Source organism: Xyrauchen texanus, chromosome 12 (genome assembly GCF_025860055.1).
Source record: "Xyrauchen texanus isolate HMW12.3.18 chromosome 12, RBS_HiC_50CHRs, whole genome shotgun sequence".
Taxonomy (NCBI): Eukaryota; Metazoa; Chordata; class Actinopteri; order Cypriniformes; family Catostomidae; genus Xyrauchen; species Xyrauchen texanus.
Window position 1 is genome coordinate 6,217,285 of NC_068287.1, and position 21,278 is coordinate 6,238,562.

General features: G+C 40.9%; 1 protein-coding gene across 1 annotated transcript in view; it reads right to left on the bottom strand.

The window, feature by feature from the left end:
• LOC127653319 (alpha-1,6-mannosylglycoprotein 6-beta-N-acetylglucosaminyltransferase B-like) overlaps positions 1 to 21,278 on the bottom strand; it is a 200,123-nt gene that overhangs the window by 40,752 nt on the left and 138,093 nt on the right. The window contains exons 9-10 of the mRNA XM_052139970.1: positions 4,100 to 4,231; positions 368 to 501 (exon numbers count right to left, since the gene is read on the bottom strand). Of these exons, the coding sequence (XP_051995930.1) occupies positions 368 to 501; positions 4,100 to 4,231 (266 nt within the window). The remainder of the gene's footprint in view (positions 1 to 367; positions 502 to 4,099; positions 4,232 to 21,278) is intronic.

Consider the following 21,278-nt stretch of genomic DNA (forward strand, 5'->3'; position numbering starts at 1 on the left):
GAATATCGGCACTCAAGAGAGACCCCTAGTGTCGCTTCTCCGACACAACGTGCCGTTCCCTCCCTCAGGGAACGGAGGTTACATAGGTAACCAAACGTTTATAGTGCATTATTTTTGAGTAACTTACAAATGTTGCAAATACATTATCGGCTCTTAGATGGTACTTTTATTCCTACAACTGCCATATTTAGTGTTAACATTTCCCCCATTTATGTGTATACCAATACCATGTCTCATGTATATGTATGTGTATATATATATAAATAAATATATATATATATAAAAAATATATATATATATATATATATATATATATATATATATATATATATATATATATATATAAAATACATAATAAAAGGCTTACGGAACATGGTCATGTATTGCTTGCAGTTAAGGTTCCAGTAGCCCCAGTTGGTCCTGTAGCCATGCATTGTGGCGTACTCCTCATGATTATAAGCTGGCTCTGTGCCGAAGGTGTCAATCACCCGGATGTGGCACCTGTGAAAACAAAAAGCAAAAGTGAATGTGTCACACACATAAAGAAATTAACCTGACATCTGTTCATTTTCTTTCATGCGGTACTGTGCAGATCAGCTGATATGGCTCACACTTGCCTTCCCACTGTACCAAACGATTAGTGTGGGTCTCTAAATGTGATTATACACATTAGCAGAAATGGTGAGAAATGGACAATTGTTAACGGGACAGTCAGAAATTAGCAGCTTGCAGCTGAAGTCAAGACCAGAAATGAACTCTTTCTGAAGGGAAAATTACCCCGCCTTGTGTTTATTTTCATGACCATTTTTACTTTAAGCAGTGTTCCAGTTTCAGTACAAGGTAAGCTCAATTGACAGCATTTTTAGACATAATTTTTTACTACCACAGAAAATATTTTAGGCTTGTTCCATGTTTATGTAAAAATCACAATAACAGTACAGTAAGGCACTTACAATGGAAACAGCAGTTGTGTCATCATGGCAACAAAGTTGTAATATTGGATATCATTTTACACTGCAATTTTATCAAACTAAAACCATGTTAACAAATATCATGTTTATGTATTTTGGCTATACTTTTAAAATGTTTTTCTTGGAGTTAGTATTTTAAAGTTTATGGACTGGCCTTACTTACTGGTCTTACTGTAACCACATTTCTTTTTTTTTTTTTTTTCTTTTTTTTTTTTATAAAATAAATTAATTTTCTGTGGAAATCAAAATTATACAACAAATATTGTCAATTGAGCTTAACCTATATTGAACCCTGAAAATTCCTTTAATGAGGGCATATTTTTTTCTACCCATTAACAATGTTTCAAATCTGTGTTTATTAACGTCACACATTTTAGAACAATCTGAAATTTTGCTGGCCTCGTACATTGGTCTGTATCTTAATCCATCTTAATCCAAGCAAAAATCATGTAGTGAGGGCATGGTCCATAAAAACTGTAGTGTAAGTCCAACACAGACTTAAACCCTTACTGCACATCGGTGGAAACAGCCAGATCTCTGTACAGGAAATCTGCTGCTCTGAATTTTGGAAGGTAAACACTTGCAATGGTTATGATGACAGCTGAATCACTTTTCAAAAGCAAAGAATAAAAGGAGGCAGGTGTAAATGGAGTGAAAAGAAGATAAAGTGAAGTCTCATATAAAAACCTCCTGTATGAATCACTGTTATCAGTGTAGAGCTGAACTATCAGCAGTCATTATCAGTTTGCAACCTGCTGTCTGGGAATGTAAAGTCACACTGGGTAGTGAGCCAATCAGAATAGAATAGAGAATGGCTTTTAAATTCAACTCCCAAGTTTAAATCGAACCAGCAAACAGCACGCAGAATTATAATTCAAATTTTAAATTATTGAACAGTACATTTGTGTAAATTGTATCATTTTTAAACATTACATTTTTTTCAGAATGAATTATTCATAAACATGTTCTCATAAATACAACATGGGCTAAATTTCTAATAACATAAGATCATGTTAATATTCAAAGTTTAAAATATAAATGTTTATTTAATCTATATTTCATTACATAATAAATTAGCTTTCATTTTATGGATCATGGTGGAAAAATACTCCATGTGAAAACAGTGTTGTTGACATTTTGTAGTTCTGTGTGGAATAATGGCTGTATAAAAAGTTTTGACTTCAGTTTAGAGAAATATGCATAATAATTCAGTTAATAAATAAATGCATTCAAAAGTCAAAAAATAAATGTGCAAAAATAGTCAAAAGGAATGTAATTACTTTCGTTTTGTTGGACTTAATTATCTGTTGTGTGAATGTGCTGAATTTTTTTTTTTTATTTCAGTTCAAAACTAAATTTGTTGGTCTGTTCTTCACAAAATAAATAAATAAATACATGCATAAAAACATTATAAAAACACAAAATGAAAAAATACATTTTGTGAGGCTTCTATAACAACTATAACAATTCCTTTTAATATTGCATTGCAATAAAACAAAATGTGGGTATACTTTAAAAAAAGTAGCATTGATTCATTACACAAATGACAAATCAGCCTCATTCTATTTCAGAGTAATACAGAGACATTTTTTACAAATGGCAAATGAAAAATGGCCTCTAATTGATTCTACAATAACTATAATGCATTATGCATGTGGCTGTCATGGTGTGAGCAGTACGACGCAAATATTCTACATTATTCATAAGATAAAAATTTCAGGATTATGATGCTGTTGAGATTGCAGTGCTGTGCGTGACTCCTTGATAATCTCTGCTCATTATTGAGCTCAATGAATGAAGAGCAGCTCTTCATGCAACAGTTTACCACTGAGGACTCACAGTGAGCCCATTTACATGCACACCAATAAGCTGATTATGCTCTAAAATCAGTTTATTTAAACAATCTGACAAGGCAAGAAATCCGCATTTACATGACATTCGAAATAATCGCGTTATTCTTAACTTTTGACATCAAACCTTGAAAAAGAATGCGCTCAACCCGTTTGCACATTAGATGAGCTGGTAAGAACACAAGGTAAGGTGTTCACATGGCACGCAAAAGGGGAAAAGTGTCGATCAGGTTATTCACAAGCCGTTTATGGCCTTTACGCCAATAAAGAAACACAGTTTTTGCATTTACATTACCACATGCATTGTTGGCTTTTTAAGCATAATCAGTGCATATTAGAACATGCGTGTAAACGCTCTCATGCTCGGATGTTCAGGAGGGTTTATGTTAGAACAAAAGCTAAAAACCAATCCATTATAAAGTGGAAGACATCAATGAACCTCACACCGGCTATAGAGAGAATCTAATAGATTTACTTATACATTGGAAAGAATGGTCTGGAGTTTGACAGCTTAAATACACTGAAGATAAATCAGCAGACAAGGGGCAGGTGAGGGTAACTGATTAGTTGAGGAAGCTGATTGTTGGATGCAATCAGGCAACCTTTACGGCTGCGTCCGAAAGCTGAAAATGCTGCCATTGGGGGGGCTCGCCAAAAGCGAGTGCAATGATGTTGTAATCAGACAAGGTTTTTAAGGTGAACATTAGATGGATGCTTTAATGAGTAAAATGTACCTCTGTAACCTAAAACTTTAACCTAAACCTAACAGATAGGGTTTTAAAAGCAAATTCGACATGAAAAGCATATTTACTGAAGCAAACTTGTCGTATTGTGTTGCTTCTATGACACTTTCACTTCACTTTCGTTTCAAGCATCCATGGATGGGCACAAGGCTCGGTCTCAGAGTCCAAAGTCCAACAGATGAGCTACGGCGGAAGTTAATCATGTTGGAATAAGTGTATAAATGTAGGTTGGTCTGTAATACAAATGTTAAAATGTATCGTTATTCAAATGGTCTGTTAAAAGAAAACGTTTTTTTAATATAATAACATAGCAATGTGTCAGTAATAGTCAAATAAATAAATGTTGAAAGTCTTAAACAGCCATAGTGCCCATGAATTGTGTGAAAGTGAATAAAACGCACAGTTGTTGTAGCACCTCTAGTGTAAATTTCACCAGGAAACTGTGGCGAAACTTAGAAAGTGGCACGTAAAACTCAGTTTGCAAAAAGTTTTGGTATAGTAACTTTAATTCTTTGAGACTAGATTGCAGACTAACCTGTGTTGTCTAAAGGAAAGGCCCATGTGCTGTTTCATCTGCTGCAGGCCATGGTAATCTGTATAGATGAGGTCAAAGGGCAATGGACCGATCAGAGGGCAACTTCCTCTTCCTGGAGGCACACCTAGGGACCTAACAAGGGAAGAAAGAAGTACTGGTTAGGAGTGCACCTCCTATTCTCTGCTGAATATCAATACTGAAAGGTTTCTCTTGGATCGTCCTCCAGAGAGACTGTCACTAACAAATCCAAAGCTGGAGAGTCTGAGCAGATGCTTCTGTAGAGAACGTGCAAGACGGCACATATTTTCTGCTAAACTGTCTTCTGGTATCTCATTATAGATTCTGAGATGGTTCCACTCGCCCACATCTCTCATACAGAGAGAATGAGTGAAAGGGGAATAAACGCATTATGATCTCATTCAGGTTAGGGCTCGATCTTATTTCAATTTGGAATGTCAAAATGTGAAAGCCTTTAACCATAAAACTCAGGTTATAAGAGGCAATACTGGTAATACCTTTTTATTCTTAACCAGTGCTCATTCGTTTATGTAAATAGGGCATAGGTATGGCATTAATTAGAGCCATTTTTCTACAGGTGAAACTCGAAAAATTAGAATATCGTGCAAAAGTTCATTAATTTCAGTAATTCAACTTAAAAGGTGAAACTAATATATTATATAGACTCATTACAAGCAAAGTAAGATATTTCAAGCCTTTATTTGATATAATTTTGATGATTATGACTTACAGCTTATGAAAACCCCAAATTCAGAATCTCAGAAAATTAGAATATTACATGAAATCAATAAAAAAATGATTTTAAATACAGAAATGTCGGCCCTCTGAAAAGTATAATCATGCATATGTACTCAGTACTTGGTTTGGGCCCCTTTTGCATTAATTACTGCCTCAATGCGGCGTGGCATGGATGCTATCAGCCTGTGGCACTGCTGAGGTGTTATGGAAGACCAAGATGCTTCAATAGCGGCCTTCAGCTCTTCTGCATTGTTTGGTCTCATGCCTCTCATCTTTCTCTTGGCAATGCCCCATAGATTCTCTATGGGGTTCAGGTCAGGCGAGTTTGCTGGCCAATCAAGCACAGTAATACCATGGTCATTGAACCAGGTTTTGGTACTTTTGGCAGTGTGGGCAGGTGCCAAGTCCTGCTGGAAAATGAAGTCAGCATCTCCATAAAGCTTGTCTGCTGAAGGAAGCATGAAGTGCTCTAAAATGTCCCGGTAGACGGCTGCGTTGACTCTGGACTTAATAAAGCACAGTGGACCAACACCAGCCGATGACATGGCTCCCCAAACCAACACAGACTGTGGAAACTTCACACTGGACTTCAAGCATCTTGGATTGTGTGCCTCTCCATTCTTCCTCCAGACTCTGGGACCTTGGTTTCCAAATTAGATGCAAAATTTGCTCTCATCAGAAAAGAGGACTTTGGACCACTGAGCAACAGACCAGTTCTTTTTTTCTTTAGCCCAGGTAAGACGTTTGACATTTGAAGCCCATGTCCAGGACCCGTCTGTGTGTGGTGGCTCTTGATGCAGTAACTCCAGACTCAGTCCCCTCCTTGTGAAGCTCCCCCACACATTTGAATGGCCTTTTCCTGACAATCCTCTCCAGGCTACGGTCATCCCTGCTGCTTGTGCACCTTTTTCTTCCACACTTTTCCCTTCCACTTAACTTTCTATTAATGTGCTTTGATACAGCACTTTGAGAACATCCAACTTCTTTTGCAATTACCTTTTGAGGCTTTCCCTCCTTGTGGAGGGTGTCAATGATGGTTTTCTGCACAACTGTCAGGTCCGCAGTCTTCCCCATGATTGTGAATTCAACTGAACCAGACTGAGAGACCATTTAAAGGCTCAGGAACCCTTTGCAGGTGTTTAGCTGATTAGAGTGTGTCACTTTGAGCCTACAATACTGAACCTTTTCACAATATTCTAATTTTCTGAGATTCTGAATTTGGGGTTTTCATAAGCTGTAAGCCATACTCATCAAAATTATATCAAATAAAGGCTTGAAATATCTTACTTTGCTTGTAATGAGTCTATATAATATATTAGTTTCACCTTTTAAGTTGAATTACTGAAATTAATGAACTTTTGCACGATATTCTAATTTTTCGAGTTTCACCTGTATAAATGTCTCCTATTTAAATGGGGTGTCCAAATTACTTTTGCTACAATCAAGCTCTTGTGGTACCCCCATTCGTTTAAATGTTTTTATGCTTTTTGGACATGTGCATTATAATAAATTTGCCTGTTTTACAAAACTTTCATGGGTCATCATGGGCACTCTGTGGCTATGCAGACCCACTTGCAGTAGGCTGTGATTCACTGTGTTGTGACACATTCCTCCTGTAACCATTGCCCATTGACCATCGATGAGCCTTAGGCGCCCAACACCCTGTCGCGGGTTAGTGGTTTGTCCCTCCTTGGACCACTGTCGGTAGGTACTCACCACTGCTGACAGGGAGCACCCCACAAGCCTTGTCGTTTCAGAGATGCTCTGACCCAGTTGTAAGGGCATAACAATCTGTCAAAGATTGTTTAGGTCTTTGCTCCTGGCCATTTCCCCTGCATTCAACACATTGACAATGAGAACTGATACTGTACGATAACCATCTAATCTACCCAGACCTTGAAATGTGGCCTTCAATGCTATGATCAAATGAACGTTATTCCATTCACGTGTGAGTGGTTATAATGTATTGGCTCACCAGTGTGTGTGAATATATATATATATATATATATATATATATATATATATATATATATATATATATATATATATATTAGGGATGGGAAATTCAGCATTCATTTCTGCAATTAATAGTTGACAGTTTAACGCTTACAGTTTTCTTTTTTCACTTCCTAAAACTTCACAAATGTTTATCCCCACTTTCTGAGGTAAAAATTAGCATATTTTCAAGCAATACAGACTCAACTCGACTACACATCCTAGCAAAGAAACTGATTGTGTGGAGCAGTGCACACTTATTCATTACATGTAACGCATGTCCCAGGCATAATTAGCACGGGAGCAGATTTACGGTATGGAGAATGGAGACATCACCCGTAAGTAGTGATACAGGTTTGGGAGAGATACGGGAAAGCTGCTGTATTTCTTTTCAGTGCCTGTAATTTCTTGTATGTAAGTAATGTAAGTCAACAGAACTGCTTATAACGTCTTCAAACACAATCATGTTGATGCTGTGAACTGTTTATTTACTATGGCTTTTACTATTACATGAATAAACACATAAATGTATAAACATTCTTTTATTAGCTTTAGTTTACCTTGGAGGAAATGTAGGTGTCCACACTGTTGTTAGTTATGCTCATTTGGGAATGAGGACTGACAGTTTAATCCATAGTATGCTCTTCTTGACATTTATTTAAAAGTTTTTTAAAGAAAGTAAAACACTTTGGGTATATTCTCTGGGTACCTTGTGTCACTGTTAAAACAGTTTTTTTTCTTCTTTTTTTATTTTTTATAATTTTGATAAAAATCGCACTTAAAACTACTCCAACTCACACCACTCCTGTAGGCTCTCATTAGAAAATAGCAAACGCATGTCAGAGTAATGGAGGCCCGGCAATAGTTGCTAAGACAGGATTGGTCATAAATGCTTTTAAGGTGGGCTTAGTGAAGGGTTAATTAAACATCAGTTTTATATCTGTATGAATAATGTCTAATGTTACTGCAATGCTCACTTAAGATTATCTTAAAAAAAAAAAACATAAAAAAAATATACTGGTAAACGGAAAAATCTTTTTTTTTTAATTAATTTTTAAAGTGCTGAAATTTGACTCTCTCTCTCTCTCTCTCTCTCTCTCTCTCTCTCTCTCTCTCTCTCTCTATATATATATATATATATACTTCTTTTTTTGCCAAATATATCTTTTTTAAACTTAGGAAAAAACAAAAATGTCTCGGGTTACATGTGTAACCCTTGTTCCCTGAAAAAGGCGGAACGAGATGTTGCGCTGCTAAGCGCTAGGGGAACAGCTTTAGCTGTGAGCCGAGCTGAATAAATGTGTGGAACACGTCAATGAACATTGACCGGAATTTATAGCCTCGGCTGATGTAATCATTAGATGCACCTGAGGCCAGGCTATAAATGGATACGTCACCAGGTGTCGTCAGATACTTCTTTTTGAAGAGCAGTCCTGGGACGCCCCAGTGCGGCAAAGCAGCGCAACATCTCGTTCCGCCTTTTTCAGGGAACAAGGGTTACACATGTAACCCGAGACGTTCCCTTTACAAAAGGCTTCACTACGATGTTGCGCTGCTAAGCGCTAGGGAACGCAATACCCACGCCGCCGCACTTGGGGCTGTCCGGACCCCTACGGTTGTGCAGTGTACTCACAAAAACGCGAGAGGTCTCAGACATGAGCTTCAGATGTCAACTCAAGGGCATAAGAGCCCGGAGTAGCATAAACATCTAAACCATTCAATTTTGATGAATGTGTGCGGAGAGGACCAGCCTGCCGCATCACAAACTTTTTCAGGCATGAGCTGAGATGTCGACTCAAGGGCATAAGAGCCCGGAGTAGCAAAGCATCTAACCCATAAAGTTCGATGAATGTGTGCGAAGAGAACCCTGTCGCAACACAAACTTGTCATAAAACTGATGAATGTGAGCGGAGAGGACCAGCCTGCCGCATCACAAACCTGTTCAGGCATGAGCTGAGATGTCGACTCAAGGGCATAGGAGCCCGGAGTAGCAAAGCATCTAACCCATAAAGCTTGATGAATGTGTGCGAAGAGAACCCTGTCGCACCACAAACTTGTCATAAAAACTGATGAATGTGAGCGGAGAGGACCAGCCTGCCGCATCACAAACTTGTTCAGGTATGAGCTGAGATGTCGACTCAAGGGCATAAGAGCCCGGAGTGCAGAACATCCAAACTAAAAAGTCCAATGAATGTGTGCGGAGAGGACAACCTGCCGCATCACACACTTGTTTAGGCATGGGCTGAGATGCCGACTCAAGGGCATAAGAGCCCGGAGTAGCAAAGCATCTAGCCCATAAAGTTCGATGAATGTGTGCGAAGAGAACCCTATCGCACCACAAACCTGTCATAAAAACTGATGAATGTGAGCGGAGAGGGCCAGCCTGCCGCATCACAAACTTGTTCAGGTATGAGCTGAGATGTCGACTCAAGGGCATAAGAGCCCGGAGTGCAGAACATCCAAACTAAAAAGTCCAATGAATGTGTGCGGAGAGGACAACCTGCCGCATCACACACTTGTTTAGGCATGGGCTGAGATGCCGACTCAAGGGCATAAGAGCCCGGAGTAGCAAAGCATCTAGCCCATAAAGTTCAATGAATGTGTGCGAAGAGAACCCTGTCGCAACACAAACTTGTCATAAAAACTGATGAATGTGAGCGGAGAGGACAAGCCTGCCGCATCACAAACTTGTTCAGGCATGAGCTGAGATGTCGACTCAAGGGCATAAGAGCCCGGAGTAGCAAAGCATCTAACCCATAAAGTTCGATGAATGTGTGCGAAGAGAACCCTATCGCACCACAAACCTGTCATAAAAACTGATGAATGTGAGCGGAGAGGGCCAGCCTGCCGCATCACAAACTTGTTCAGGTATGAGCTGAGATGTCGACTCAAGGGCATAAGAGCCCGGAGTGCAGAACATCCAAACTAAAAAGGTGCAATGAATGTGTGCGGAGGGGACAACCTGCCGCATCACAAACTTGTTTAGGCATGGGCTGAGATGTCGACTCAAGGACATAAGAGTCCGGAGTAGCAAAGCACCTAACCCATAAAGTTCGATGAATGTGTGCGAAGAGAACCCTATCGCAACACAAACTTGTCATAAAAACTGATGAATGTGAGCGGAGAGGACCAGCCTGCCGCATCACAAACTTGTTCAGGCATGAGCTGAGATGTCGACTCAAGGGCATAAGAGCCCGGAGTAGCAAAGCATCTAACCCATAAAGTTCGATGAATGTGTGCGAAGAGAACCCTATCGCACCACAAACCTGTCATAAAAACTGATGAATGTGAGCGGAGAGGGCCAGCCTGCCGCATCACAAACTTGTTCAGGTATGAGCTGAGATGTCGACTCAAGGGCATAAGAGCCCGGAGTGCAGAACATCCAAACTATAAAAATCCAATGAATGTGTGCGGAGAGGACAACCTGCCGCATCACAAACTTGCTGCAGAGGGAGACCTCTAGCCAAGGTTTTAGAGGAGGAGAGCCCTCTGGTAGAGTGCGCCCTGAAATCTACTGGCGAAGCTTGACCGCGCGCCTCGTAGGCCCGGGCAATAATGAGGATGCCTCTTTGAGGGCACCCCGCCCACCAAGCCGTGGCAAACCGCAGTGGCCACATAGAACCTGGCAGTGGCGAGGCAAGTGCCCGCTGACAGTTCTTTCTACAGAAAATCCAGAACTGAAACAAACTGGCAGTTAGCTGGTTCTGTAATAAGAACTTTAGTAGAAGGAAACGCATGCAGGTGCATTTGCGTTACTACGTTCAGCCCCTCCCAAGGGGGAGGGGGAGGGGGACTGGGCGACTCGGGGAGAAGTAGAGGAGACATTGCGCTATCAACAGAGGCGAAGAGGTCCTCTTCTGCCCTGTAAAATCTACCCAGATCAGTTCCAAGTGGAGGGAGCCCTAGCACTTGAAATGGTCTCAATAACCTCAAGAGAAAACCCTGTGAACCTCATTTGGTACCCTTAGGGGCCAGACATGAAAGGTTTCACAATTCGGGCCGGGGATGAAATATCGTCCCCTGTGCCAGAGACAGAAGGTCCCTCCTGTCTGGAATCGCCCAAGGCGAGCCGTCGAGGAGAGATATAATTTCTGAGAACCAAATCCTGTTCGGCCAGTGAGGCGCTATCAGTAAGAGGCAAGACCCTTGCTGGCGAACTCTGGCTAAGACTCCCGGGAGCAGAGAAACCGGGGGAAAAGCATACCGACACATTCTGGGCCATGTATGCGCCATCGCGTCCAGACCCAGGGGGGCTGGGTGACTCAGAGAGAAGTAGAGGGGACATTGCGCAGTCTCTTGAGAGGCGAAGAGGTCCACTTCTGCTCTGTAAAATCTCTCCCAAATTTGTTGTACTACCTCGGGGTGGAGTTTCCACTCGCCCCTCGGTATGTTCTGTCTGGACAGCAAATCTGCTCCCACATTTAGGCGTCCAGGGATGTAAATTGCCCTGAGTGACAGGAGCTTGCCCTGGGCCCAAAGGAGAATCCGACGTGTCAGAAATACAGCTGACAAGAACGTGGGTCTCCTTGATGATTTATGTAAGAGGCTACCGCTGTATTGTCCACCCGCACCAAGACATGGCAGCCTCAGGAGGAGGTATTTCAGGGCCAGAAATACAGCCATCAACCCGAGACAGTGACTGTGACAACCGAGCTGACAACCCTCCTATCCCCTTAAGCTGGACGACCACTTAAGGCCGCTACCCCGCCCGTCAGGGAGGCGTCTGTCGTTAGCAGTCTGCGACAACAAGACGCACCTAGAGTGGGACCCAAGGCAGAAAACCGGGGTCTGAACCACATAGAAAGGGAACGAAGCCTGAGGCGCGTAACCCTATTTAGCCCAGGGGTTTTGGCCCTTGGAAGAAATCCCCTGGCTTTTGGCCACAACAAAAACGGTCTCATGAGCAGAAGGTCCAGAGGGATCACCGTGGACGCGTTCGCCCTGAGACCTGGAAATCGTTGATACTGATAACAGTGCAACCTAGCCTGACTTTGCTCAGGGTGATCTGAATGGACTCAATCCTAGCGGGAGACAGTTGTGCCCGCATAGTGATTGAACTCCATACGATGCCCCGATAGACAGTGTTCTGAGTGGGAGAGAGGACGCTTTTCTTGGCGTTGAGCCTCAACCCCAGAGAAACAGATGAGCTAAGACGATGTCCCTGTGCTGAACTGCCAGTTCCTGGAACTGCGCTAGGATCAGCCAGTCGTCTACGTAATTCAGAATGCAGATGCCCCGGAGTCGCAAGGAGCCAGCGCTACATCATGCATTGTGAATGTGTGGGTAAAAAGGGCTAGGCTGGGTGAAAGAACCTGACCCTGGAAGACTTCGCCCCCCGGAAGTGAACCTCAGGAACTTTCCATGTTGTGGCAGAACTTCTAAATGAAGTATAGAAGTGCGTCATAAGATCGATGGTGACCAGCCAAACGAGTTGTAGGGCTTGAGACACGACCGTCTTGACAGGCATCATCTTGGACTTGAACACCCACGGGTAGTTCAAGCTTAAGATCTAAGCCAGACGCCACCCCTCACCCTCCATGGGAAACGGGAAGTATTTAGTGTAATAACCTAACTCTCTCTCTGGAAGGGGAACACATACCATGGCCCCTTTAACCAGGAGATTGAGAGTTTTTTTTTTTTTACAAAAAAAAAGAAATCCGGTTTACGGTAGTGAGAACACGCCGTTGAAACACGGAAAAGCGGCGAGAGAATTAAATCCTGACGCCCTTATAAGACCCACAGAAAAGGATATATCCGGCAGAAGTTTCCACGCTGCCAGGATCTCTGAGATGGGTATTATATTTTAACACTTCCTGTTGAGGGGTTGTCGGGTGTTTCGCGTCCTGAATAAAATGCAGGAACAGCGAAAACACCCAATTTTGACGGAAGCCTCTGCAACCCGAAACACCAAGAGGTGGCGGGAATGGAGGGGCTTCGAGGGGTACCGGGAGGGGTGAAGTGAAGCACGCGCCCGTCCCGAGGGGAGCTACCCCTAATCTAGGCGCAAGACCGTCAGGGTCTTCTCTTACTAGAATTTATAGTCCTGAGGGCTGGCAAGGGTGGCGAGACTGTCCCCAACCCCTGGGAGGAGGAGCACGACTCGCCACGCTTTGCTTTTGAGCCTCCCTTCAGTCAGGACCAAGGTGGGTCTGAGGCTTGCTCGTCAAGCGCAGAACCCACACTCAGGTCGTCCAGGAGGTCAGCCTGGTATGCCTGAAAAACAGCATAGTGTGCAGAGCAGCACCAGCCTGACCTGCTGCTTGATAAGCCCTTCCCACTAAAGTGGAGGTTGTCCTATAAGGCTTTGAGGGGAGAGAGGGCTTCTTAAGTGACGATGTCGAGCCCGGCGAGAGATAGCCCGCAAGCGTCTCTTCGACCGGTGGCATCACTGAATACCCCCGTGCCTCAGCACCCACGATAGTCGAATATAATGACGTCGAGGGTATGTGAACACGGGAAGAAAATATATATATATATTTTTTTTTTTTTTTTTTTTTTTTAGGGGTTCTCCATGAGCGAAAAAGCTCTTCAAGGAGGTTATCAAAGAAAGGGAAGGGACCCATGAGGCGTTCCCTTTCTTAGACTGGAAGATAAAATCTATCCCCTAATTGGAGCGTTTGGGGGTCTCTTTTTCGCGTGGCCAGTCCAATCTGGCAACAGCACGAGTAACAACATCGAGCAATTCCTCCGTAGATTTTTTATCGCGGACGGAAAGCTCGGAGGCGGGAAGAGAATAGCGATCCACCTCATGATCCGAAGAAGCGTCGGAACGCGCCGAGATCATGTGAAGGACCAGCTGGGTTTGGGGAGAGAGTGAGAGAAAGGGATCAACCCGTTTCTTGCTCCTCAGCCAAATCCATGCACAAGCCCCACGAACGATCTTTTCGTGAGTGCTGACTCCCGGAAGCAAGCGAGGCGAGCACGCCCTGCTGCAACGCGAGAGCAGCGTGCTCTACCCCCAAACAAACAGCAAAAACTGATGTGTGCCGTCTTCAGCTATAGAGCAAGAAGAGGGAACACGCACCGTTTGCTTTCAGTCATTCTCTCTTTCTTTTTTTTTTTTTAGATATATATATATATATATATATATATATATAATATTTTCTAAACAGAAGAGAAAAATAGAACAACGTTCACTGCACACTGCCTAACTGAATCTATCTCCTAACAGAGGAAAGAAAGTTTTGACAGGGTGTGTGAAACACACAGAAACAGAATCGCTCTGAAAAAAGAGTTTCTGACGACACCTGGTGACGTATCCATTTATAGCCTGGCCTCAGGTGCATCTAATGATTACATCAGCCGAGGCTATAAATTCCGGTCAATGTTCATTGACGTGTTCCACACATTTATTCAGCTCGGCTCACAGCTAAAGCTGTTCCCCTAGCGCTTAGCAGCGCAACATCGTAGTGAAGCCTTTTGTAAAGGGAACAATGTGTAGCAATATAATGCTTTATTAACATTTTCCAAACAAAGCCTTCCACAGTATAAAGATAGAAATGCACTAAAATATCATCAATTCAAGTAACATTAAACATTTCCCAAAGTCTGAGAGGGAGTTTCCCCACATAGGTCGCATATTCATTGCAATAGGCATTAAATCCCTTAAACTGTCATCCTCCACAGTATTTTTAGCACAATCACGTGTTTAGCACAATCATTAAGCTGGGTTCATGATTTGCATCACAGCCTCCACAATGCCAGCATCAAGCGCCGATTTTAACTCAACATGAAAAGAGCTTGCAAACAAACATGTCTCATTCTGCGTTTTGGTGATAGTTAAGATTTGGTGTGCTTAAAATGCACCTTACATAGGCTGAAAAATACTTTCAGCCTATGTGATTCAGCCTATGTGATTTCTATCACAAGTCCCATCTGGGCTTGTTTTGTACATCAAATTCTCCTTTCTCCATCATTTCATTACTGACAGGGAAGCGCTGTTAGAGATTATATACTGAGATAACCACCTCCGTGGCTCTATCATAGAAGAGAACTAGATAAAGAAGTGTGTACCACCCACAGAATGTCTCTGGGACCGCTGTGATATGCTACTTTATGCTTGTAAGCTAGTAGGCTCCTCTTGTTAGAAGGGCTCTGACACTGTTGTGTGTCTGTTTGTGACATGTACATCAGTATAATGACTCGAGTGGACACTTTAAAAAGGTTCTGCCCTTCACACCAGTAACACATAATTGTTTTACATATTAATTGGGAACATTAACACGTTAACACGTTAACTCGTTAAGTAAAATATTTTTTCTTCACATTTTAGAGTAAAGTCATCAAAACTATGGAATAACATAAATAGAATTATGGGAATTATGTTGTGACTAAACAAAATCCAAAATAAATCAAAACTGTGGTATATTTGAGCATCTTCAAAGTAGTCACCCACTGCCTAGAATTTGTACTCTTGGCATTTTCTCCACCAACTTCTTGAGGTTTCACCCTGGGATGCTTTTTAAACAGTATTGAAGGAGTTCCCATCTATGTTGGGCACTTACTGGCTGCTTTTCTTTATTATCTGGTCCAAGTCATCAATTTCAAAAAACATATTTTTATTATTACATTTTTGTTTTATAATGAAATAAATGAATATGGTGGCACAATTATATTTTTGACTACAAAACTAACATCAAGCGTTCAAGCATACGCCTTCTGATCAAAAGAGTATTAGGATCATGAGAAACAACAGAAGTGTAAGTGTTTATATACAGATATATATATATATATATATATATATATATATATATATATATATATATATATATATATATATATATATATATATATATATACACAACAACATATTCATAGATGAACAGAGATGAAGTGACATATGTTTGTTTTTGCGTGTACAATATCATCTTCCCTCATCCCTTGTATCAGTAATAGATGCAGTATGGAAAAGAACAAAGAACAGTACAGACAGCAGGGAAGTGCAGTGCAGACAGCAGGAGCTTGTGACCACACACACACACACACACACACACACACACACACACACACACACACACACACACACACACACACACACACACACACACACAAAAAGATATACTGCAAAAAGAGAAATACAATGGCTATTGGACACAGAGACACAGTATAGCTCAAGTAATAATAAAATACACTCTCCTAGAATATCTATCTCACTGAAGTTGTGAGGATATCTTATTCATTTTAGTGAATTAGTTCATTCCGATTTCAAAAGTTAATTTAATTTCAGCTATCACACTGTAGTGCTCCCCAAGTCCCTGCACGGCATGGCACTCATGTTTACTTATGTGTTCTAATTTTGATTGTGTCAATCTGGATTCTATTTTCATACCTGCGTTGTACCTCATACAAAGTTATGTGCTACGCTATGTCTTATCCAATTTTCATGAGAGTGAAATATCCGTGCATGGGCAATGCACAACTTGGCGTGGATGGGTGTGTTGACGCTATCTATGGGCATATGCACAAACTGTGGGTGAATTTGCAAGAATATATGGGAGTTCCATGTAAATTAAGCTGCACAAAGCCAAATATGCTATTTTTGTAAGAAATAAGTAATTGTATTCTCAGCACAACGTCAAAACTCAGTGTGTGCATTTGCAGTTTGGGGATTCCACCAGCAGGTGCCAAACTCTGTAATTCAGTGACACATAAAATTACCTGACAATTACAGTTAATACTAGCCATGGTGGTGTATGTCAGTAGATCAATATGATTAAATTATACTCACATTCTCTATAATTTACATCCAATTAATTCTGGTTAACACTGCCTTTTCATTGTGTATATAAAAAGCATGTCATTGAGGATTATCTGACATCCAAGAATGCAGTAACTGTACAAAATAACGATAGACACTGTAATTTGCTAGCTACAAACATCTTCTGAACGGGTTGTTTTCTTTTAAATCGTTTGCGCTTTGCACGCACGAATTGTCAAACAACTTACGCCTAAACGTAATATATACTTGCATGAAAATATCAAAACTACATGACCATGCCAACTGACAAATCGCATTGCACTGCTCTTATTACATAGCGGTCTTAAAATAGTGCCCTCTAAGTCAGAACCTCAATGACATTCATTGACATGCCAAAACATTATGACGACTCACAAGTGAAGCGAATGACATTGATCATCTCCTAAAAAGGCCAAATGTCAAGGTCTGGGTAGATCAGATGGTAAGCGAACAATCAGTTCTCGTAGTCAATGTGCTGAATGCAGGAGAAATGGGAGGAGTAAAGACCTAAACAAATTTGACAAGGGCCAAATTGTTATGGACAGATGACTGGGTCAGAGCATCTCTGAAATCGCAAGGCTTGTGGGGTGCTCCCGGTCACCAGTGTTGGGTACCTACCGACAGTGGACCTAGGAGGGACAAACCCACAACAGGAGCCCAAGGCTCATCAATGCACAAGGGCAAAAGAGGCTATCCCATCTGGTCCGTACCAACAGAAGGTACATTGTGTCACAAGTCACAGAAAATTTTAATGATGGTTATGCAAGGAATGTGTAACAACACACAGTGCATCACACTCTGCTGTGTATAGGGCTGTACAGCTGTAGATTGGTCAGAGTGTCCATGATGACCCCTGTCCACAGTCGAAAGCACATGGAGCACAATGGGCATGCAAGCGTCGGAATTGGATCTTGGAGCAGAGCAAGAATGTTGCCTGGTCTGATGAGTCCTGTTTTCTTTTACTTCACGTGGACGGCTATGTACGTGTGCGCCATTTACCTGGGGAAGCGATGGCACCAGGATGCACTGTGGAAAGACGACAAGCCGGTAGAGGGAGATGAATGTAGATGTCAATTTGACACATACCAGCTACCTAAACATTGTTGCAGTCCAGGTACACCCCTTCATGTCAATGGTATTCCCTGATGGCAGTGGGATAATGTGCCATGCCACACTGCACACATTGTTCGGGAATGGTTTGAGGAACATGATGAAGAGTTCAAGGTGTTGCCCTGGCCTCCAAATTCCCCAGATCTCAATCCAGTTGAGCATCTGTGGGATGTGCTGGACCAACAAGTCTGATCCATGGTGGCTCTACCTCGCAACTTACAGGACTTGAAGGATCTGCTGCTAATGTCTTGTGCCAGATACCACAGGACAACTTCAGGGGTCTTGTAGAGTCCATGCCTCGGCGGATCATTGCTGTTATGATATTATGTAGATGGTCATAATGTATCGACTCATCAGTGTATCTTTGTAAAATTCACCCAAAAACTGTTTTTCCAATTAAATGATAATATTTGATAGCTATTTAGCTAGATTTTTCAGGTTGAGCTACTTTAAATTATGCAAAGCTTGTAGCTTGGTAAGATAAAGTTTGAATGTAGCTTTACTAAAATTGCAAACACCATATACACAAAAGAGAGAGCAGACAGGTAAAGAGGATGTATGGTAGGCACACACACTTGCATATGACACACAAGAAAAGAGACACACACAAACCTATGTCAGTGACACTAACGAGATGTTACTATATCTGTACTTGAGCAGTCTGAGAGGAGAGCCAGAGCTCTCTGATGCTTCTAGTCTAACTCGCTTGTAACGAGTCTTATGATTAATTCATCCAAAGCAATAGGTGTTCCTTGCCGTAAGAAAACTGCTATAGCTCAAACATTTATCAAATCTGATTTAGGATTAGTCAGCATTTGCAATAATTGCATTCTCCCAGCAAGCACTCACTTACAGGCTGTCAAACAGAAAGCAAATGGCTCATTTAAACAAATGGTTTTCATCCAAACTTTGTTTGCATTTACATGATTCTATAGTCTTGACTGAGGAAATGCCATATCTTTATATGCCATCAGGTGTGAAGGTATAGGAATATCATTGTGATATTTTCTTTAATAATTTGAGCAGTTATAACAAATTAAACGTGGCTAAAAATGCTAGGATATTGTGAGTGGTTGCTATAATACATACTATAACATATATAAATATGTTCTCTACTACAGATGATACAATCTCAGCTTTTAGATTAAGCTACTGGTCCACTCAGAGGCCGAAATATTCAACGAAACATTAAAGATGTGTGGGATCATAAAATAGACTGAATGTGTGGACGAGCACATGGCAAGTGCTCAGCTTCTATAGAGCACCACCTGTATTTCAGATCTGCATGATTTGATGGAAGATGATAAAGGATTTTGTTTTCAATTCTTCCTGTCATCTAGTGGAATAAATGAACACTTTGTGCAGAGTCATAGAGCAAACAGAGCCTGAATCACAGGCTTTCAAAAACAGGATAAAAAAGATAATAAACATATACAATATATTATGCATTGATTATTGTAATATAATTATAATTTTTTTAAATGCAATTAGTCGCCTGTATGTGTGTAAGGTGAGCATTTAGATCTATATGCATCAGAGTTTATAGGTTTAAGCAACCACAACTTATATTTATCTTTTGACAGTTTCACATATGACATTGTGAGTATGCACCTGCACTGTTTGCCACAAAAATTAAACATAATTAAATAACCCCATTGTCAGTGTCAAAAATATATTTTTAAGATAAATAATAAAAAATACAGTGTTATGTCTGACAATTCACTCGCTTTTGGCAAAACTGGTTAATATTTTAAAAATTTGTCCCAGCTGCTGTGTTTCCGAGCTAAAATGATTTGAGATGTCCCCCACTTAATGCTGTCACAGTCCTCTGTGGTGTATTTGTGATCTAGGAACAAAAGAGAAATTACTTTGAGCCAAGTGTGAACTGTATTTCTACGGGTCACTGGAGCTCAGAGAATGTGACAATTGACAAGCACACAAGCTGTCATGGTGAGCGCCGCACAGAAATGCAACACAAATACAACACATCAGTGCACCATGTACTACTAATATACAAAAATGACATTAAACTGCAAAGAAAAACACCACTTCCACTCAACGCAAACTCACGCACACCCATAGGAAATAAACATCACAAATTACATCTCTTTCAAATTTCAAAGGTTTCTACTACAGGAATGAGATTTAATGGAGACCAAAATGAAGAAGTCTCCTAGTACTCAGATATTTCTCCAGAGAAAAGACTCAGTAATCTCATATATGTCTCCTCTAGTTCCAGAAGTAATATTAATGTCACAAAGTATGTGGTAAAAGGCTCCCTCACCGCCTTTTAATTAGTATTATTCAACCTTCTGTTATTATTTATTTTCACACAAATTGTGTTGCTCCATCAATATTTTATTTATTTATTTACTTACAGGGGTCATGAAAATGTGCCAGAATTAGCCTATATTTAATTTAAAATTTAAAAAATTCAGTCGAACAACTGCTGTAATTTGATTGTGTGCTTCACATAAATTGGGACATATAGCAATCACTGATTGCCTGTAATGAGTGCTTTTTGGTGATTTTGTCAATCACTTGCACATTTTCATTATTTAATTCTTGGAAGAAAAAAACAGTTCCAACAGTTGTGAATTCCTGTGATTAAATCACTTATTGGAGTAATATTATCACACATATTTTAGGTATAGTTTGAGGGCCGGAGTGACAAGATTAGTTACTAAAAATATACCAGTCAAATTATACTTGAATACAAACAAAAGTTTATTGCTAATCTAAACATAAAAACTAATCTTACACATACAACATGAAACAGGTTGGTGAGAAAAGTGAACGGAGTGGCTTGGATGGAAATGATCTATAAAGAGAAAAGGAAATTTATGGAGTCTGAAGACAATGACTTAAGAACAATTGATACTTTTTGAGTCTAAATTGATTACCCAAAGTATTTAAATAATACACCAGCACTTTCAGAAAAAGTCTGGAGGTGTACTTGCGTGTCATTGCATTTACTTCAATTGCTTCTGAATTGTTCTTTGGCTCTTTGTAAGAAATTTCGGGTGATTCTGTCTATGTTTTTGGACCTCTGTTAAGATCGGGGATATTTTGTTGTCTATTGCGTTGATGGATGATGAGGCGCTGTCACGCGCATGTGTCATAGCACAGAGAAGAGAAGGGCTTCCTCAGAGCTTTACTCCGAGGCATCTTGGACTTCTACATGATATGGAACATGAGGGGCAAGAGGCTGCAAGCCACGAGGGCAAGAGCGCAGAGCTTCAGAGAAAGTGATGAATGGAGAAGAGAGTGAAAAAGAGGGAGGAAAAGTCATTCCTCCTTGTTACGAGAGTTTTTGCCACACCCCAAAGGTGTCCTGAGCCAATCAGAAGTGCCTTTTCGGAAACACATGGTAATATCTGTCCCTCCTTCTGATTAGTGATTTATGAGCCTTTGTCTTAGAAGATTCCTGTTTCCTGCTTAGAATTGGGCAATGTTTAATCATGAACTTTTAAATCTTGAAAATGGTGCGAGACATGACATCCGTTAACATCAACATTTTCTACGTAAACAAGCAAGTATTTACATACTAAATATGACATACTTTCATGGATATTCCATATG